At 40.1% G+C, this 22,478-nt stretch overlaps 1 protein-coding gene across 4 annotated transcripts; it reads left to right on the plus strand.

Moving 5' to 3' along the window:
• Positions 1–344: 344 nt before the first annotated feature.
• Positions 345–21,042, plus strand: LOC141769634 (protein transport protein Sec24C). Of its 4 annotated transcripts, none has more exons than XM_074638883.1 (21): positions 345–655; positions 2,425–3,127; positions 3,513–3,571; positions 4,535–4,588; positions 5,325–5,436; positions 6,299–6,426; positions 6,685–6,820; positions 7,615–7,724; positions 8,289–8,401; positions 8,562–8,753; positions 9,731–9,827; positions 11,105–11,209; positions 11,350–11,517; positions 12,445–12,541; positions 13,240–13,388; positions 13,742–13,880; positions 15,149–15,270; positions 16,203–16,382; positions 16,741–16,938; positions 17,784–17,873; positions 19,361–21,042. In XM_074638883.1, exons 2-21 carry the CDS (start codon positions 2,458–2,460, stop codon positions 19,499–19,501), a joined length of 3,060 nt encoding a protein of 1,019 aa, XP_074494984.1. In that variant the 5' UTR covers positions 345–655; positions 2,425–2,457; the 3' UTR covers positions 19,502–21,042. The 4 variants fall into 4 exon arrangements, with proteins under 4 accessions (XP_074494984.1, XP_074494980.1, XP_074494983.1 ...); XM_074638879.1 differs by having other exon boundaries at positions 375–515; positions 4,532–4,588; XM_074638882.1 differs by having other exon boundaries at positions 375–515.
• The last annotated feature ends 1,436 nt before the right edge of the window (positions 21,043–22,478 follow it).

The raw sequence follows: 22,478 nt of genomic DNA on the forward strand, positions 1-22,478 counted from the left end.
TTGGTGATGGAAATCTACAGTATTATCTGTACAATTGGAAGTGTCCCAGCATGGGTTCAGAAAAGGTCGGGTTGGTACTGCAGTGACATCCCTTTACGCCATAATCAAAGTGTCACCAGAAGGCACCATCGCACTGACCACCTGACAGATGGACTGATGACTGGAAAGGAAAACCCATCGCCCATTTTTACTTTTTCCTCAGCTACAGTACGTACTAAAAGTAAAAAAAAAAAAAAAAAAAGTATGCGATTTGGAACGCAGCCTTGGTCTAGTATCCCAAACTATCGCAGGCTTTTACTTTGAAAAGGAAGGCGGAAGTGCGTTGCTGTCATTCTTGCTGGCTTGATGCTAACATTGCAGCAGGTTCATTGGTGTTTTATGGATAAAATCATCAAGTCAGTCAAGTAATAGCATCTTATCATGGGATTTAATATTAATATAATGTAAATAATGAATGTTTAACCTCTCTGAAGTGTTTCTCTTCCGTCGCAGAGGAGGAAATGAAGACGTTAACGGTAATAACATCTGTGTTGTGGGCTAATATGAGCTAACTACAGAATTAATATATTAATTATCATAATATCTGTCGAGGATTTTCTCTTATAAGCGTTTAGATCATGTAGTCAGTAACCTGCTGGTGATGTGACAGAGCTAGGTGAGCTGCTACACACGTTTCAAACATGTTTTTATCTCTCAGAGGAAGCTACATTGTGCTTGTTGTTGTTGGTTTGCAAAGATGCTCTCTGCATTAAGACATTGTTTTTTATTATTTCAAAATGACAGTATCCATAGTAACAGCAGAAAACATTAAAGACATTTACATACAAAAGAAGCATAAATAAAACATTTACAAAGAGCTGTGTCAAACATAAAAGGACAACAGAAATGAAACAAAACAAACATCAAATTAAAAAAATAAAATAAAAAAGACCACGTGAGAGTTTGACAATAATTTCACTTAAAAACATTAAAGATATTGCATACATTCATTGTTTTTATTGCTTTTTTGTTATGCGAGGAAGAAATTGTTGACAGATATAATTCCATTTCTTTCATAAATACAAAGAAATTAGGCTTTTTTTTGTGGTATATTTACATTTGTGAATGTGGAAACATGGCTCTGTTTTTTATTTTTTTTATTTCAAATTTACAGTATCCATAGTAACAGCAGAAAACATTAAAAACATTTACAGCATAGCGGAGACAAACAAAGAGCTGTGTCAAACATAAAAGGACAACAGAAATGAAACAAAACAAACATAAAATAAAATACACACACAATAAAAATAAATAAATAAGTAGATAATAATAAAAAAGACCACGCGAGAGTATGACAATTTCACTTAAAAACTTTCAAGATATTGCATACATTCATTGTTTATTATGTGGGGAAGAAATTTGTTGACAGATATAATTCCATTTCTTTCATAAATACAAAGAAATTAGGCTTTTTCTTTGTAAATTTACACTTGTGAATGTGGAACTTCGCGAGAATTAAAATTAAATTAATAAGAAAAAATGCATTACTGTCTTTGTCACTGTAATCATAGCAGCCAAATATAATATTTCTATAGTACCTCCTTCGCTTTTTTTTAATTTCAAAATTACAGTATACATAGTAACAGCAGAAAACATTAAAAACATTTACATACAAAAGAAGCGTAGCGAAAACATAAACAAAGAGCTCTGTAAAACATAAAAGGATAACAGAAATGAAACAAAACCAACATAAAATTAAAAAAATAAAATAAAAAAGACCACGTGAGAGTTTGACAATAATTTCACTTAAAAACTTTCAAGATATTGCATACATTCATTGTTTTCATTGCTTTTTTATTATGTGGGGAAGAAATTGTTGACAGATATAATTCCATTTCTTTCATAAATACAAAGAAATTAGGCTTTTTTTTGGTAAATTTACACTTGTGAATGTGGAACTACGCGAGAATTAAAATTTAATTAATACGAAAAAAATGCATTACTGTCTTTGTCACTGTAATCATAGCAACCAAATATAATATTTCTATAGTACAGTGAAAAATCTGAGAAAATGTTAACAAGTATAAAATTGACATCTTTCCACAATTCATATGTATATTTACAGGACCAGAATAAATGAGAGCAAGTTTCAGGATGTGATTCGCAGAAGGAGCAATTTACATCTATGTCACTCTTTAACTTCTGTAAGAAATGTTTCACTGGATAGAATCTGTGGATCAACTTAAATGACACCTCTTTTACCTTATTTGTTAGAAGGAACTTTTGCGGTAAAGACCAAACTTTCTTCCAGTCAATAGCACTAACAAAATTACTCCAATAAAATGTACATTAAGAAATTGTTGGCCTGTCTGAGAAGAGTGAGAAGAGTCACATCACTACCCTGATGATCACTTGTGCATGTTTTGTGTTGATCCCGCCTCCAAGGAGAAACACACCTATCAGTGATGGTTATGGAGGATGATGGACGCCTCCACAGCCAATCAGAGCCAGACACCCTGTCAGCCGTGGGCGGGCCAGAACGGCTGGTCCCCAGCTTCACCTCAAGGACCCCCTTGCAACCCTCTGCCGAGCTTCCAGCATCTTAGCCTGAGCTCGCCTTCTGACCAGAGATCCTGCTACGAGCATCCGCAGGTTCCCAACAACCTCGCCGCCTTTCCATCCAGAAACAACCCTCACCATCATGACACGCTTTATTCTAATAATGCTGACCAGAGCATGCAGCGGGGCACTCCTGATGCTCATGTTTCATCCATGGTTCCAGCTGCAAGCCAAGGAAGATATATACCTCCATGTTCTCTCCCTCTTACGAAGGAAGGGACGCAGTCCTTCTGCAAGCTCCAACAAATGCCATTTTACTCCCCTCACAGCCCTTACCAAGGAATATATTCCCATTTCCAGCCCCCATACACACACCAGAGTTTACTGAATGGCCCTCAATCACCACATCAAAAACATCTGCCCATTAGCCCTCCATCATTGGGTGTTAACCAGAGTCCACAGTGTACACCTCAACATGCGTTGGAGAGGGCAAATGTGGAGTCCTCCGTTGGATACACACATAATCATCAGGAGCCCACGTCTCCTATCCAACAGCAGCCTCATTGGACACTTGCAGCACACTCAAAAGGTAGGTTTATTTCTACTATGTACATGACATGTTGCAGAGCCTCCCTCAGGAGCTGATTATTTAAATTCAATTACTTACAAAGTGAATTCAGGATGAGCAACGTTGGTCAGTGAAATTCAGAAAATAAATAACTTCAGCTGCAGACCAGTGGCACTATAGGAAAAAAAACATATTGCTTAATCATCCATAAGCAGTCCAGTAGAGCAAAACAGGCTAGCCCCATCATCCAGGGTGTATACCTTCACCATACTGATCAAAGTACACCTTTTATTCAATTCAAAGAAGTGTTGTAGTCTGAATAAAAACAGCCCATTTAGTTAAGAATATAATACTCTAGTCTGGAGGATCTTTCCTCTATCGTGTAACTCCTCTGTTTTCTCCTCAGGAACCATGAACGAGTTTGTTCCCAATGCAGCTGCACAGGACAGGAACATCACGCCACAGGTGGGAAAAATACAGTAACAGCATTAAAACAATACCATTATTATTAATTGCTAAGATTATTTCTTTAATTGATAAATCTGCAGATTCTTTTTCTTAATGAATCGTTTGGCCTATAAAATGTCACAAAATAGATGCTCATCATCGTTTCCCAGGTTCCAAGTTGACGTGGATAATGTGGTGTTTTTTCAACCAGCAGTCCAAAACCTGAAGATATTCTGTTTACACTGAAAAAAAACACCAGAAAAAGGCAGCAAATCCCCACATTGAAGAAGTTAGATCCAGAGAATGATTGTTGTTTTTCTGTCAATCAATGAAACAGTTAATTGTTACCCTTATTTACCTTTAAAGCTGTTAAAGCAACTGCTGACCATGTACCTTGCAATTACAGGTGCATGTTGTTCAGTTATGTATTCTTGTTAATTTAGTGCTTGACACTGTATTTAGGTAACAATGTACAATTTGAGATAGTTTCCATTTAGCCTCAGAGCTGAAGAGTTTGGAAATGCATATTCATCTGTGTAAAAAACAAAACCATACAGTTATAGTAAGGGGCATTTTGGTTTCCATCCCACGGCGTCAAATGATGTCTTTCTAGGCTGCAATCATATTGAATGTGCAGTCTAGGAAAACAAAGTCTTAAAAATAGTAGAGCTGTCCTCCTCGACCAAAGAAATTCTTAGGCGACTCACACTCATACGATTTTGTCAACTAATTGATTAGTTAATTTACAGATCTGTAAAACTGACACACAAAAGCACCACTTTAAATCTTGTGTTCCAAGTTTCTTGGAAATAAATCATTCAGCATGAAAAAAGCGTAAAAAATGACTACAGAAATCTTAGTCAGCTTAGACCAAGACAACAGATAAGTTGACTTATTGACTAAGAGGAGGCATCCCTAAAATATAGTGTCAGTGTGTTAAAATATATTATATAATAATATAAATACCTTCTCTCCCAGCAGTCTCCTAACTCTGAGTCTCGTTATGGCCTGGACCCAGAGCTCCTTCCCAGTGTTGTAAGTTCTCTCTTCACATCTTTTCAGATGAATGATCTTTGCAGAAATGTAATATAATATTTATAAGTATGTTTTCATTAGTGTATAATCACCTGAAAATAAGAATTGTTGTTTTCGTTACCTTAGAATGAGCCGTTTATATCTACATACGGAGCGGGTCCTCTTCAAGGAGACGGCTGCCATGTTTCTACAGTAGCCCAGAATCAACTAACCGAACACTGGCTCTAGAGAGGGTCATTCACGTTTCCACATTTTTGCGTCGGCCACCATAGTTTTTTCTACACGCTTGGCACACGGGAAAAGTTTCATCTGGTTGCCATCTACAACCTCACCGCTTATGCTGCCAGATCCTACATAGTGCACCTTTAAATGGGAACAACGGCCGTTTTTAAAACATTGATATTATTCTGGAGGCTATATAACATGAGGGAAAAAATACTGCAACTCGCCGCATCACATCAGTTCACGAGTGTCATGATGTGTGTTGCCCTTTACAGTACATGTTTGAGAAAACATTGGACTTGTATTAGTGATTTCTAACACTATTATTTGTAACTAGAATGCCTAGCAATGCAATTCCGTCGAAGCGGTCTATTAGTAATTTCATACTTGTTTAGACATAGGCTATAACTATTGTATGAATATAGATATCTGCCTCTATTTAACCATAGTGAAGTGATACCATACTCTGGCTGATTGTCATGGTTACACCCCTGTCTCTCTCTGTCTGTCTCAGGTGAAGGTGATTGCAGAGGACATGGCAGAGTGGGAGGGCAAGGTCTTTGCCTCAGAGCCTTTTTCCCGTCTTCCTCCTCTGCCAACTACTTCCTGTATCATAGAGGACAGAGGTAAACGCACACAACACTGTCTGTATCTGTGTCACAGAGATGTGCTCCGTAAAAATGTATTTTATCCAGTGCTGTGGGTCCAGATGGCATACTTAAAGGGACTGGATTTGGATTTTTTGAAGTGGGGTTGCATGAGGTACTAATTACTTACATACCAATTGGAATGATCAGATGAAATGAAGATGAAAAATGAGAAGAGCCTTCTGTGTTTTACCGCTTGACTTTATTCGTTGGCCTGCTTTCCTCACTCCCCTTCTCGTGCACTGATTCGTTTAAGCTGAACAGCCAATCAGAGGGATTTCTCTCACCGACGGGCTCCGCCGCCGATTCAACATGCTGAATTGACAGAAAAGCCTCCGACACGGGCAGACTAGAGCCGACAGTGTGGGACACACCGAAAAAACTCGGCCGACAGACGCTCACCGACGGCCCCTAACTGTCCGACGGCCGACCGTCAGCTTTGTGTGTCAGGGCCTAGTCCCGCACCTTTTTGAATGACAAATACAGACTACCACCGCCTGCTGGTGTGGAGAATTATTTCCTCTCAAGCAGGCGCAGAACGTACGTGCTAACTGGCCGTCGGTTGTCGTCTTTGCAGTGTGTTCAAATGCAACTTTTTGGCCAAGACACAGGCAACGTGAGACGACGCAACATGTCGGCCGTCTGATTTGAGCTTGGTGTGTCTGGGCCTAATTTAGAGTATTTTATAGTCAGATCAATGGGGGGGTTTGTGCAAGAAGGAAAACAATTCTGATTCAGTTGCGAATTACAAATATAATATTTTGATGACCATATTGAGTTTCATTCACCGTATTTTCAGCCAACCTTCACATCATTCCTGACCTTGTTATCTGTTGGTAAGGTAACGCGAGTCCTTTCGCCATCCGCTCCGCCTCGTACTGCGTGCCCTGTGAAGGTCAGACTGCCCTGCTCAGCCGTCTGCCGCTGGGAGCTCTGGTCGCCCCTCTGGCAAAACAAAACGCTGGAGAGGTCAGTGTTTAGCTACTGTGCTTATTCTATAATCTATTAAAAATGAAATAGTAAAACTAACAGCAATAACGAAACAAGGACTTACAAGTACTAGTGTGTGAAACTGGAAATATCTAGGGAGGTGTTTGCATGGAAGTGAAGCCATTTCGTAACGCTACAATTAACCCGTGTAGAGTGAAGGTTTCTTTGATGATATAGACGTTTGTATTTGATGTGAATGTATGTGTGTGTGTGTGTGTGTGTGTTTGTTGCCTCTAGAAGCCCCTGCCCGTGTGCAACGAGCCAGAGTGTGTTATGGGTTGTGGAGGTTGCGGAGCCTCCATGTCCCCGGCGATGGGCTGGCAGGACTGTGGTCAGAGGTTTTACTGCCCCTTCTGTGGTAAACTCAGTGAAGGTAAGAGTTAACATTGAGCATCTATGCATACAGGTAATGCTCATCACCTCAACTGTAGTTGAGGTTCAGTGTTATACCTGTAAAGCCCCGTTTCCACCGCCGGAACTTTCCCCCGGGAACTAAGAACCTTTTGAAGAACTCATTGGGTTTCGACTGCAGGGACCAGGGTCTAAATTAAGTTTAACATTTCTCTTTGTTTGATAACATTGAAAGTAAATGCTGTTGGCTTCCCGACTCATTTAAAAAAAGAGAGAGAGTTTGCGAGGGCGAGCAGTTACATTAAAAGAGGGAGACAGCACGGCGGTGTTGTGAATGAGAGAAAGAATAGTGTGTTTTTTTCGAGTGAACAGGCGGACACACTGAACTGCAGGCTGCAGAGTGTGTTTACTGCTGTGACCACCAGCAGCCCTCGTCTCATGTCATATTGCTTTTTCATACGTCAGCGGACTTATTTGCCTAATCTTCGCAGGTCTTTAGACCGCGGCGGAAACGCAGACAACAGTGGGCTGAAGGAACCTTTTAGTTCCTTGAAAAGTAGTTCCAGGGACTAAAAGTTCTGGGTCCTTTTGGTGGAAACTTGGCTTTATATAGCCGTGTTCCCAGTACAGATATGAAAATATGATTTTCTGGTCAGAAATAGTCCGTTCTACTCCAGGCTGTTGATGATCGGAAATCAAACATTTGGAAGTCATTTCAGTGTGTTGAACTGCTGCACCTAACCTGAATGCAGTTTCCTGAGTTTGCTGCTTCCTTTTCCTGCAGCAACAGTTTTTCTCTCCTCTCTTGTGTCTCAGTGCCGTGGCAACACTACCAGCCCACCAAAGGAGTGGAGGGGGGTCGGGTGGATACAGACAAGAGGCCTGAACTCAGTATGGGGTCATACGAGATACTCAATTCTCAGAAGGTTAGTTTCACCTTCTACAACTGTTAGTTTTGTTTGCATATTAGTTATCATTAGTTACCAGTGGATTCCTTAGGTTTTCTAGTTTCTAATTATAGGTGCAACCTCTGAAAGTCAGAATAGTGGCCGGCCCACTCGATTTTAACTTCTCAAATATGAGGATGTGTTGCTTTTCTGTGTTTTATATCATTGTAAATTTAATAGTTTTGGTCAAACAAAACAAGCAATTTGAAAATGTCACCTAGAGCTCTGGGAACTTGTGAATGCCATTTTTGCTCTTTTCAGGCATTTTGTAGAACAAAATTCTCTTTAGTTGAAAAAAATAATCGTCAGATTACAGTTGCAGCCATAATTTGATGAGGAGAAGGACAAGTGTGTATACTGTAACTAACTGGGGGATGACAGTGTAAAGAGTGAAATCTCAGCTCCCAGAATGATTCACTCAACAATATAACATTACTTCACTGTTGTATTTTTTAGAATTAGTTATAAACGGTAATTAGTTAAACGTTTGAAATTAAAGGGAAAAGTTGCCTTGTGTGTGTAAACAGTTGTACTTAATTTCAGGGTGAACCTGCTGTACTGCTTCTAGCCATAGATGTGTCTGCGGCAGCGGTGAGAGGAGGACATTTGGAGTTTGCAACACAACAAATCCTCGCTCTGCTCACCTCTCTGAAGAGGTATAATACGCTCCCGCCTAACTGTAAATGCACACACACACTTTTTCACAGCCTGTTCAGTAGAATCCCTATGCAGGTTTGGAAATACTGTGGAAGTAGAGACTACGGTCCATGGTCTGGTTTCCAGCCAGCCATCTTAAGTTTCTTCTGGTTTGTGTAGGGAGGATGGGGATGCCTTGTCTGACATCCGCGTTGGTTTGATGACGTATGACAGTAGGATCCACCTGTACGACCTCAGCCCCACCCTGTCCCGCCCACACATGCTGGTCATCACGGACACAGAAGACCTGCAGCTTCCTGTGAGGGAGGGGCTTCTGGTGTCCCTGAAAGACTGTATAGACGGTATCGACAGGTAACAGACCGACCGTTTTGTCAGATGTAGTTGTAAAGTCTACTACAGTACGCTTTGCACATGATTCAGCTCATAGTTTCATACATCACTCTTCTAAGTAATATTTTGATTTTATGGTCATGTATGTTCTAGCTTTACAAAGCCAGCCTAAATCTGACAGTTTTTTTTTTTTGATTTTAGTTTGGAAAGCTTCTACTTAGAAACTATTCAGCAGCTGAAAGCGGACCGATCAGCAAACTATGGGCAGTGGTTTAGTAGATGATGACATCTCATACAATTTGAAACCCCCAAATCTTGTGAACTGTTAAAAGCAGGCGTTGTCGATTTAATATGCTCTGAAGCTAGTGGCGTCCTTCTTACCTTGCTCGCAGTGGACAACTCCCGGGTCTGAAAAGTGAGGCCAATGCAGAAGTGCCTTAAACTTGCATTCTTTCTAACAGCCAGCAGGGGGCGACTCCTCTGGTTGCAAAAAGAAGTCTGATTGTATAGAAGTCTATGAGGAAATGACCCTACTTCTCACTTGATTTATTACCTCAGTAAACATTCTAAACATGAGTTTGGATCACCGGTTACGTGATTGGCCACCGCAGCATGACCTCGGGTTGCGTTTGATCCTTCATCTTATTTCTACTTTTCCGCCGCGGGCCACTGCGTTATTTTTTCGTCCGCAGTCCAAACACCCTACTCCCTTTCAAAAGGAATGGGAAGGCTTGGGTTTTCGCTGCACCACCGGATCTGGTGTGAATGAAGCCTAAATGGCAGCGATATCTTCTTTGTCCTGTCAGTTGACAGTTTTTTGCCCACGTATAAAAAAAGGTATTTAGTATGATCACTTCCAGAAAATTTTGGAAAAGTACCAAATACTTCCCTGCAAATAGAAGTGACTCTTTTCTTACTACTTTGTTGAAAATAATTTAATCACTTTGGTATTCTTTGGCATAAAGTGACCATTATCTGCCTGTTGTCTGTGTGTGTAGTGTGTTACAGCTTATTCCTCAGTTCAGTCCAGAGTGTGATGACTCGAGTGGAGTTCCCATGGAGCTGCCTGTCAAAGCAGGGTTAGCCGTACTGCAGGTCAGTAATCACTGCTCACACTTTGATGGGCTTTCTTCAAAGTGTATAAGAAGCTTCTCCTGTATTTATTGTGACTGCACAAGGAGGGACGATAATCCTGATTATGTTGCAAACCGAGATGTTAAGACATCCTCTCTTCAGTATTGTCTTTGACATGATATGATTTAATAGGGCTGGGCGGAAACATCTATCTCCTGATTCGATACTATCACAATACTTTGGTGCCGATTCGATATGTATTGCGATTTTACAAGTATTGCGATTTGATATTACAATTTATTGCGATTTTTGTTAACTTTTTAACACTAGACCATGGGAAAAAGTTAAATCATACACTTCTAGGGACTTTTACTTTGGAAAATATCTAAATGATACGGTAAAAATGTTGTTTTTCAGCATGTATGTAGTCAGAGATGTCCTGAAGTCAAATATATCAGTCGTTGTCAGCAACCAGCAACCCAAAAATCAAAGAATAAAGACATTTACCTCACAAATTAGTGATATTTTCTTTTTAATTTACAATGGACATGTAATGTTTTATACTTCTGATGAATATAATCCAATCAATCTTCTTTCCATATATGTATTTTGTATATACAGTTCCTTGTGTTAACTCTTTGTTTAGAAAACCAGACGTATTCACACGTGTTTACTTCCACAAGCTCCGTCTCTAGCTCTCCCGTCAGCTCCGTTCTCTTTATACATCCATGGTCAGCTCCATCGGGGCTGTTTGAATGTATTTAACATAAGTGTCAGTATATGTGTGCTCTACAGTTGTAGCGTCGGCCGATTTGACCACGGAGATGTAAGTGATGCTGGCTTGACCGCACGTTACCGCAATACGACAACATTTCCTGTCCATGACAGAGTTAGCATGCATTTTCAGCCGTGATGTCTAGCTCTGCTTTTCCTGGCAATGTGTGAAACCCAAAGTGTTTCCATACTTTACTGTATGTGTAGTGTTTACCACTTTGGATTTAAAATGTAAGGGTGCAGGTCGTATCCACGTGGAACATCCGCCGTTTTCTACTTTCTCATTTCGGCTCGCTGCGGCCGACTGCGGTTTAGTTTTGGTTGACGGATATGGAACGGATATGACGTCAGGTTACTTAGACGACAACAATAAAAGCGGTACTTCCTTCTACCTCCGCATAGACTCAAATGAAGCAAATATATCGATTCTGGCATTAATAAATAAAAAAATTGTCTGATACATAGGTTAATCGAATTTTTTCCCCACCCCTATGATTTAAGGACTTTATTTTGTTTGTTTCCAGGCTCTGAGTTGTCCTGGCAAGCTGCTGATCTTCCATACTGCCCCTCTGATAGAGATGGGACACACAAACTCATCCTCAGGGTTCTTTGGCTCCAACACACCAAAGGTATATAACACACACAGTTGGCTTCCTGTAGGCCTACAGGTGGAAGGATAAAGCAACAGCATCATTGTGTACAAGTATGAAGTCAGTTTCACGATTGCACGTTTGCATTAATTCCCTCCTCTTTTGTTTTTTTCCCCCAGTCCATCTTTCAGCCATCAGAGCTAGCCATCTTATTGACCAAGGAGTGCGTCAGTCAGGGCTGCGGCGTTCACCTGTTCGTCCTCTCCCAGCAAGACGTGGGCGGGGCTTGGCCGGGGCACATTCCATATCTAACCGGTGGAGCTCTGCACACCTACAACCACCTCCAGGTATATCAACAGCTCCTCCCGTTGTAGCACTCGAAATGGCACAAAAATGAACTACATAAAGAAGAAATCTGCCGTGGTCTTTTGTTAAAAGGAATAGTTCAACATTTTGGGAAATATACTTTTTCACATTTTTGCCAAGAGTTGGATGAGAAGATTGCTACCACTTTAGTTTTTGTCTTCTAAATTTAAGGCTGTTGCCAGTTAGCTTATCTTAGCACTAAATAAAAATACCATTTACACATCAAAAACTTGGCAAAATATTTAGCTGACAGCACTTTGAAACAGCCGGTAGATCTACTCGGATGTGTAGCTGGGCGATAATGCAATATGATAAATTAACGTCTTTCATTTAAATCGTATCGTGATGAAATCATATATCGAGATATCGCGATACACAATTACGCCCTCGAAATTGATAATAACAAGCACACATACTAACTCAAATTTCTCAGAAAATCTGATATGAAATATTTTGATATATCATTTGACACACTTTACATTACCACTCAGTTCAATGTGTTTAACAAACAGTGTATATATGGAAATATTAATTTACTTTTCTCTATAATTTCACTTGAAACTGTTTATGTTCATGTTGCCCTAAAGTTCTTAATTAAATGAGAAAATACTTAGTACTTTTCTTTTGTCAAGTATTTAATTCACACAGGAGAATACAAAAATAGGTTTTACCATGTGGTTATAGCCTATTTATTCTTGATTTACCAGAAAACATGCTATATCATGATATATATCATTATCAAGATATGAAATTACCTATATCGTGATAGAAGATTTTGGCCATATTGCCCAAGTATTTCGTGTTTTTAGCTGTATTTTGGTGAAATGATGACTGTTTAGAATATTGTAAGCATACAGATGAGTTGGAGGTTCCATTGTAGACTGTTTTTTTTCTAATTCCCACTACAGGGAGAATTGGACCGAGAGCGTTTCAGCGCTGATCTAAAGAGCATTGTAGAGACGGACACAGGCTACAAGGCTGAACTCAGGATTTTTGTCAGCAAAGGTGAGATATTTAAAAATGTTTTGATTATGCTGGCAGAAATGTGTACCAACCATGTCATACTAGTTTGTTGTGAAGGAAGTTAATAATGCTCCAAACTTGCGCTGAATTTTGGCGAGGAAAAACTGGCATGGCCATTTTCAAAGGGGTCCCTTGACCTCTGACCTCAAGATATGTGAATGTAAATGGGTTCTATGGGTATCCACGAGTCTCCCCTTTACAGACGTGCCCACTTTATGATAATCACATGCAGTTTTGGGCAAGTCATAGTCAAGTCAGCACGCTGACACACTGACAGCTGTTGTTGCCTGTTGGGCTTGAGTTTGCCATGTTATGATTTTAGCATATTTTTTATGCTAAATGCAGTACCTGTGAGGGTTTCTGGACAATATTTGTTATCGTTTTGTGTTGTTAACTGATTTCCAATAATAAATATATACATACATTTGTATAAAGCAGCATATTTGCCCACTCCCATGTTGATACGAGTATTAAATACTTGACAAATCTCCCTTTAAGCTACAGATACAAACTGATTAACTTGTGATTAATTTGCGATTAATCACGATTAACTACGGACAATCATGCAATTATAGCGATTTAAATCTTCACAATGGCAGTCCACAAACCAATGGGTGACGTCGCAGTGACTATGTTCCCTTTTTATATACCTGTCTGTGATTTGTACCTGTCCTCACCAGATATGCGTGTGTCCGGCTGTTATGGACTTTTCCTCCCCGGGCCTAGCCCCAGCCTGGTCACCATGGCTACTCTTGATTGGAGGACGACACTGGCTGTGGAGCTCGCACACACCAGAGCTCTGGATGAGACGAGAGGTGTAGCCATACAGGTGGGTTTATCGGTGCCTTCAAATGGGGTCGTGTTTACCATGTTTACGAGAACAGTCCATATGAACGCCCCCCTCATGTCGTATTCACAACCTCGTAAATGGAAATCCTTCTGTTAGTTGAGATTTAATTACTTTGCTACACCATTTTTGATACATTTTTGTATATAATTTTATAAATAAGATGACAACTGCGCCACAGACGTTTGACTTTTATCAGTAAAACAGTAACTCAGTGCAGACTGCATTCTGTTGATACTCTATGATGCACTTAATAATAATAAATAATAACCCAGTCCCTTAAACTTGCTCTTTTTTTTAACCATAATCCTCCTCTCTCCCCTCCTGTTTGTCAGGCTGTATTATCTTACAGCACCCAGACAGGAGACAGGAGGACCAGGGTTCACACTCTGACCCTACGATGCTCTCGTCACCTACAGGACGCTTTCCGGCAGTATCAGGCCCAAACACTACTCACCTTCTACTGCAAAAAAAGTAAGGATCTTTCACTGTAGGTGACTCTCGTTTTTTTTAATAAAATTTGAATGAATGCTTGGAAATGAATGAACTCCATGAGAATATACAGTAGATAGGACAGTATAATAATCTCCACTGTACTCTCTGTAATATTATCAGACTAGTGTATTATTAGTGTAGTTTATTAATGGAACAGTGTGTAACACTTCGGAGGATCTATTGGCAGAAATGGAATGTAGTATTCATTACTATGTTTTCTTTAGTGTATAATCACCTGAAACTAAGAATAGTTGTGTTTTCGTTACCTTAGAATGAGCCCTTCATATCTACAGTACATAGGGAGCAGGTCCTCTTCACAGAGTCCACCATGTGGACAAACCAAACACTGGCTCTAGAGAGATCCTTTCTCATTTTTCCTAGGACTGTCAATAGATTAAAATATTTAATCGAGATTAATCGCATGATTGTCCATAGTTAATCGCAAATTAATCACACGTTTTTTTTATCTGTTCAAAATGTACCTTAAAGGGAGATTTGTCAAGTATTTAATAATCTTATCAACATGGAAGTGGGCAAATATGCTTGCTTTATGCAAATGTATGTATATATTTATTATTGGAAATCAACTTACAACACAAAACAATGACAAATATTGTCCAGAAACCCTCACAGGTACTGCATTTAGCATTAGAAATATGCTGAAATCATAACATGGCAAACTCAAGCCCAACAGGCAACAACAGCTGTCAGTGTGTCAGTGTGCTGACTTGACTATGACTTGCCCCAAACTGCATGTGATTATCATAAAGTGGGCATATCTGTAAAGGGGAGACTCGTGGGTACCCATAGAACCCATTTTCATTCACATATCTTGAGGTCAGAGGTCAAGGGACCCCTTTGAAAATGGCCATCAATACATCCAGCCCTATTCGACATCAACATTTGTCATTGTCAAATTAATATTGTATGCAATCCGTAAACTAATGAGACCATGATCAATATGATTTATAGATTCCCTCATACCTAATATTGTTGTTAATGAAGACCACAGCATTTCCCATAAACATAAAGCCACTTTCTGTTTTGGGTTATGATATATAACAATCCAGTAGATTCCCCTCTAAAACTGAACTGTAAAGATAATGTAGAATGCATTGTATGTATGTATGTATATAAATTAGAAGCCATTAGACGCTTCCTTCTTAGTTAAGGAATAATTTGGTTACAGTAATTCTTAAAGTGTCACATAAGACAGTATTAATTTGTGTTTTGGTGCTCTTGTGCAGTTTACTGTGCAGTGTTGGAGCGCCCTCTACAGGAGCTGAGGGAGGAACTGCAGACGGAGGTAACCGAAGCGTTGGCGTCCTACCGTAAACACTGCTGCTCTGCTTCAGTTTCTGCTGGACAGGTGAGGTCTGGTAATATTAAATACACTTTGTAGTTTTAATTTCTTCCAGAAGTATAACGTTTTCTTTTAACTCTTAAAAAACACAAGGGTGCATGGTGGGAAATGTCTAAAAAGTGTAAATGTTTCAGTTATTGTAGAGAAAACTCAGAATGACAAATTTTAGTATTTATGTAATCCTTTATTTATTTATTGATTCATTTGTAGTGAAGTTTGGAGCGTGATTTAGTGTGACATGGTCTGTACCAATGTATTCTTTAGGTTTTCTAGTTTCTTATGATGTCAGTATCTTCACTCTAGCCTTAAAACTGAGCAGCTACAACCTAAAAACTGCAAGTTGTGTTAATGCATTAAAGAAATTAGTGACTTTAAAACAAATTTGCGTTAACGCGTTATTATCACGTTACCTTTGACAGCCTTAAGTATTATCATTAAGATATGGATTGCACAATACAGAATCAATTAATAATCAGCAACACTGAAGAAAACAGGCCATCAGAAACAATAAAATCTAAGAAAAGGTCAGATAATAAGAAAATAAAGATAATGCGATAAAAGTTTAATAATTAAAATGCTAAACTAATTATAAAACCCTAAAATATGACCAATCAACCTCTTATTTACGCACTTATTGTCCAAAAAATAGACTTGAAGCGTAAATAAGTGCTTCAGGTTACGGTTACGTCTGTTAGACGTAGCTGAGACGCTAGCCTGCACGGAGCCGCTGCAGACCGCTGCATAGATTAAAATGAGAGCGTACGTGAGACGTGCGAGTGAAAATGACGTCTGACACGCTTGTTGTCTCGACACAACGTTAGGCTTCATCTTTCTCTTGTTATATCCCTCTGTATCTTTATATTAATAGTATACCACCTACCTACGGCATATTTTTGACTGTATGTACTGTGCTCTGTTTGTGTTTGTGTGTCCTGTAGCTGGTCCTCCCTCAGTACCTGCGAGCACTTCCTGTTTACATCAACAGTCTGAGGAAGAGCGAGGTGCTGCTGCCGGGCCTGAGGAGCTCCGTCCACCAGCGGCTGCAGCAGCGCTGCCAGGTGCTCAGCATGGACACCTGCAGCACCTCAACTCACTTCTACCCTCTGCTGCTGCCTCTGGTCAGTATCACAGTGTATCAGGCTGACATTCTGCACGGACAGAATATTGAATAAATAACACTAGTTTTAGCTGAATATCAGCTCCTGTCACAAATACAAATTTCAGTAACAGGCCGCACAGGCCCTGCTGCTGGTGTAAGAGCAGTTATTTTATTATGCCAAAACAAAGTTTCTCAAGCATTGCATTAGTGTTGACCTGTGACCTTTATTTCCACTGACCAAATTGTGTATGGAGAATTTGAGTAATTTCTCTCTGAAGATATTAACACCACCAGTAGATGATCGTGACATTACCTTTGTTTTAGCCTTTGTAGCTTTGACACACATCTGTTCATTTTCACTCATTTGTCACCTGCAGCTGCAGTCAGTTGACAGCTCCAGCCCTTCAAACCCAGAGGAGGCACTGCGCTGCTGTGCTGCGAGCCTGGAGCCCAGATGTCTATATTTGATTCACGCACCCTTCACCTTGCTGCTCTGGGTGGGCACCCAAGTCCCAGCATGCACCCTGGTCGAGCTCTTCAACACCGGCTGCTTCTCCTCCCTGCCCTCTGGAGAGGTAAGAGATAAGACGGATGTAGGCATACACATTAGCAAGGGCTAACCCAGTAATGCTGCATCTTCATCAATTCAAATGCCCAACTGAAATCAAAGTGTTTTTACAAGCATTTGTATTACGAAACATTAACAATAATGTCTTCTAATCAGCTGCATCAGCTTTGCTGTAAAGATTTCAACCATTCAGTAATAAACACCAAACCTTCTCACATAGGAAGATGCTTGTGGCAAGAATAAAACAGTATTTTATAAAGTATAGAGTAATGTTAAGAGAAAGTTATTGAGAAGAGGAAAAGCAAGGAGCTGGGGATGGATCAGAAAATGATGATAAAAGAACTAGTTTGATATGAAAAAGACTGATGATGCCTCTCACTCTCTCCTCTTTAATTTTAAGGTAGTGACCTGTCAATCACAAGGTAACCACGCCCTAAAGCATCCCCTGTTTTATGGACTATTTGACTCTAAATGGGACCATAATTTACTAAATGAACATCATGCTGTATTGAAGAAGAATAGAAACTAGTGATTGAGACCATAAACTCATGTTTACAATGTTTACTGAGGTAATAAATCAAGTGAGAAGTAGGCTCATTTTCTCATAGACTTCTATACAATCAGGCTGCTTTTTGCAACCAGAGGAGTCGCCCCCTGCTGGTTATTAGAAAGAATGCAAGTTTAAGGCACTTCTGCATTGGCTTCACTTTTCAGACCCGGAGGTATCCCTCTGGATTTAACACAAAGGGCTCTAAAGACACACAACATGTTGCGTTTCTAACTTTTCATGAAGCATACTGTGGCACTGGTTCACTGTTTACTGTCCATTTCTGATGTGTTGTGTTTCTTCAGACTAAGCTGCCAGTTCTTGAAAACCCTCTGTCCATCAGCGTTCGATCCCTCATCAACACACTGAACTCCCAGGCACCCTGTGCCCGCAAGGTGAGCTGCTGTCCGTCCTGCTGCAACAGTCTCATGAGGCGGCTAAGACCTGTGACCTTAGAGGGTAATTTTGGTATTTTTCAACCTGGACCCTATTTTCCCATTATTTTGTGTCTAACTGACTAATAGAGACAACATTTTCTGAAACTGGTTCAGTATTGAGTGAGAGCGCTAGTGGCGGATATATTGGCGGTGCATCGGGGCCAAGAAGATGTATAGGGCCCCAAAATCACCTTCCTACACCGTGTCCACACTGATCCATTAAATGTACTTCTAAACTTCTAATGGGTGAATACTGGTTTAGTTTTGTTATTATGGAGTGGGATCAGGGATTTAAATCTATAGCTCTGTAATTGTTACGTCTCATACAGTATGTTGGAAAATGTTCACCTTCTGAAATCTGTCTCTGAGATGGCATTTGGCTGCTGAGTCCACAGCAGGATGTTAAATAAGCGTTGATAGATTTGGCGCTCTCGCTGCTGTCCGTGGTGCTGATTTAAGGCTGGTTTGCAGTATGGAAGCTGCATAGTGAGCCTCTCCATGTCGGCATAGCAATCATCTGCTTTGCAATAGTCTGGAGTGGTTGTGTGTTTACGTGTGTGTGTGCACAAGCGTGTGCTTGTGTTTGGGACGAGGGCCAAAACAAATTGCACCGGGGTCAATCTCAATTATGTTACGCTGCTTATAACAACAGTCAGAGCCTGTCATGGCCAAAACAAGCACTTTTAGTGGACGTAAATGACGGTGCCAGCTTGCCCCAATAGCACCATATTACAGCCTGTGAGCGGCTGTCGTCTACAGCGTTCTCCCTCAATACTGGACTGATTTCAGAAATTGTTGTCACTATGTCAGTTAGACACAAAAACATGGGAAAATAGGGTCCAGGTTGAAAAACACCAAAGTTACCCTTTAAATGACACAGTTGCTGTTTCAATATGTGCTTAACTAGTGTCAGGATTCAGATATTTCCATGCAACATATTCAAGGTGTGCTGCTAGTACAGATTCACGATTACATGCGTGAGTACACGATTCCCAAAAAGAGAAGTAAAGCTGCAGACAGAGGAGGGCTGTGCATTTTGAGAAGCAGGATGTGTAATCTCCTCTTGTACCGTCCTCCCCATCCACACCAAAGTCATATCAGGATGAATTACAGTGGGTGTTGACTGATGATGCCACCACTTGCAACCAAGCCCCCAGGAAGAGCGCCGGGCTTTGAAGCAAATTTTCGTAGTGGCCAAATGGCGGTACTACAACTTAGTGGAGTTAAAGGAAACGCTGCACACAGGAACACGCTCTGTGGCCCCAATGACTGCGGAAGAACGCCGGAAGATCCGGGTACTTTATCACTCGGCAGTCGAGCCATTTTGGCTTCATGCGCCACCGAGCAACTCTCATAGGAATGAACGGGAGCCCGCCTCCAACGCTGTATCCAGTTCTCTTTATACATGCTCGTAGCCGCTGATAATGTCTGTTCTTCTGTCTCAGCTGTGGGTGGTGAAGCAGGGCGACACCTGCGAGGAGGCTCTGCAGCGCCACCTGGTGGAGGACAAGAGTCCCAACGGAGGGGCGTCCTATGCAGACTTCCTCTACCATCTCCACGTCAACTCTGTCCGGCTTCTGCAGTGACTTCACACACACACTTGCTGACCTCTCTGGGTGCAGTATCTTCTGTAGACCTTTTCAAACTTGACAACATAAGCATTCTAAACGGGCCTCTTTGTATTTCCCGCAAAGAGTATAGACGCAAAGAGGCGAAACTCTGGTGCTTTTTTGACAATGGCTGCTAAACGTCGCTGCGGTAGCGCTGCCGCCATTTTGGACTGAAATCGCCGATGAGTCCATGGCTATGAATATATAAAGAGGCGTCTGTAAATCATTTTTTTTTCGAGGTAAATCAACTTCCAAGTACGAACATTTAAATAGCACTCATTTAAATCATTATGTCCTAAAAGTTGTAAAATGAACTAATAACTGAATCCAGTTATTTTCCTCGGCATAATGAACATCAGACCCACAGGACTGCACCGCCATGCACGCTCATATGACATATCCGGTTCTGCCGGCTTCCTGCTGGCTGTATGCGGCTGTAATAATGGATATACAGGCTGTAATTCATCACTTTTATTATCTTATAATACACCCATGGGCTGTATGCTGTAAGCCTGTACCGCGGTGGATGTATTAACGTCTCTGTTCCCAAACAACCAGCTATCGGCCAGTAGCTAGTAGTGCGAGTAGCATGACATAAACAGAATTTAATGGAGTTGTAGGCTATTTACTAACATGCAGGACTCTTATACATCCATGGTCTGTGGTCTATTGTGCATCGATTTTGGAGGTTTTGAAGGTTGAGATCTCTCTCAAAATCTGTGAGCTGGATTTTTCTAACTTCGCTTCCCATCGCTCACTTCATGCTCCTCTGGGAAGCGACCGGGTAAAAAAGTTTAATAAATAAATAAGTAAGTAAGTAAATAGTTATAATAGTATACATATTTATAATATTTTTATTGTTCAACACAGACCATTTCGGTAGAGACATTAAAATTATGACAATAGAATAGAAATCATTTTGTTTTACTTTTGTACGGCACTTTGTAGGCGGACGTTTAACTGGCGTCATTATGTTAGTCGACTCGAATTACAGTCCATAATGGCGGAGGCGTAGCTCTGCTGCTGGGCGCTGCAATGGAACGTATCATTGACTTTCACTTCTAAGCAATATACATTCTTTGTTTCCTGCCCCAGTGTTTGTTAATGCAGTAGCTGACAGGAAGTAAACTTGGACCAGAGCTAACAGAATGGCAATGAAAAGGTCTATAAAAGATGACGGTGCATAATATTTGCCTCCAGAAGGATGGGAGCAAAATTACTAGACATTATTATAATGTGGAAATATCAAAGGTTCGGTGCATGGAGACATTTTACGAGATATTCATTTCATGACTGCTGTGATATGTGTGATATGTGTGACGTGTTGAATGTGATCCGTGCTGTTCTGAAAATGTGTTTATGATGCTAATTTATTCCTGTGACATGGCAAATCTCTAATCTCTGCCTGAGATTTGCATGAATGTGAGAGAGAGTGTTTGTGTGTTTGTGATGCCCACAGTATATTCTGTGTGTGCATAATCTCCTATAAATAAATAAAGACTTTAATTGAACCTTGATTGAAGTTTCCTGCGGTGTCGATTTTTCAGTGTTGTCTAGTTAATGGTGGAGCAGTGAAGTTCTGTCTTAGACGTCATCCTGTAACATCAGATGAATATGTGCGATTAATTTGTGATTATGGACAATCATGCGATTAATCACGATTAAACATTTTAATTGATAGACAGTCCTAATACTAAACTATTACTAGCATAATAATAGTACATGGTTTGTATTTTTCTTTTGAATAATAATTGTCCCTATGACATAAAAAATGCAAAACCTGATTTTTTTTTCCCATTGTTTTTTCCTTAGTGAGTTTCTAGAGCTGTTTGAGAGGCCTCAATAATGACCAAGTGGTGGTCACACCATTGTCTAGTTTTTGCATCCAGCGCTACATCACAGCTTTATAGCCACTCTGGAGAAAGAGACCAACACAGAACATTCAAATGATCTGCTCATCTGTGCTTCTTATTGGCAGTGTGTAGGCCGCTCTGCTTCACTGAGTTTGTATCCTCAAGCATTTTGGATGCAGTCCAGTTAGATTCTGGTGGGATCACATGGACTGAAAGGATGTGGACTGCTGGAGCAGAAGTTAAACTGCATGCACTCCCATGTTTGACACTTTTATCTTGAAGCAAAGAGAAACATTTCTTTTTTCTTTTCACCAGGTCAAAATGATGTACTCAGGGCTGTAGCTATATTCATGTTCTTGGTGATACTTCTGGAACAGCAGATGAAAAATAGCCTTTTGGCTAATTCTGGCATTTTTTTACACCATGTGTATTTATTAATATTGCTCTGCCCCACAAATAAACTCAGCTAAACTGTAATTTATGGTGGTGTAATGACATGAAGAGGAGTTTACATCCTACAAATACACACATATTACACATGGGGGAAGACATTTTCATAATAAAATAACGAATTTGACAAAAATATTATACATTTTAATAAAAGTGAGTTATACCTTCCAGCACTACCTACCTGTAAAGAACTGTTGAGTAGGCTTGGAAACAACATTGAAATAAAATGTGAGCAGTTAAATGACAGAAAAGGTGAAATGATGTGACTTTTTTTAATACTCACAATACTTTTAGTTTGGTTGGTGGTTAAAGTTCAGCTATTTATTTATTTATTTTGCCATGGGTGTACTTACAAATGGTAGAAAACGATTTTGCATTGTGACATACCTTTTACATGTGAACATGTGCAATGCACATTTAACATGCATATGTATCATGAATGAAAGCCAAATGCTTTAACTAATAATAACCACCATATTTCTATAATATTGTCACTTAATCTTTATAGACTTTATTTTCTTCAGAGCCTAACACACCTGTGATGTGTGAATTATATCTTTCTAAAAATTAATTTCAGGGTTAATATAAATATTTCTGTAATGTTTTGTGGATTAAACCAATAAATCCACATAAACACGTGCGTTTACAAC

The sequence above is a fragment of the Sebastes fasciatus genome, chromosome 6 (assembly GCF_043250625.1).
Source record: "Sebastes fasciatus isolate fSebFas1 chromosome 6, fSebFas1.pri, whole genome shotgun sequence".
Taxonomy (NCBI): Eukaryota; Metazoa; Chordata; class Actinopteri; order Perciformes; family Sebastidae; genus Sebastes; species Sebastes fasciatus.

Coding starts and splice junctions, on each gene's coding strand:
- LOC141769634 (XM_074638879.1), top strand. CDS start 2,458: ATGATGGACGCCTCCACAGCCAATCAGAGCCAGACACCCTGTCAGCCG. Junction 8,402..8,561: donor CTGCTCACCTCTCTGAAGAG/GTATAATACGCT, acceptor TGGTTTGTGTAG/GGAGGATGGGGATGCCTTGT. Junction 12,542..13,239: donor CAGGATTTTTGTCAGCAAAG/GTGAGATATTTA, acceptor TGTCCTCACCAG/ATATGCGTGTGTCCGGCTGT.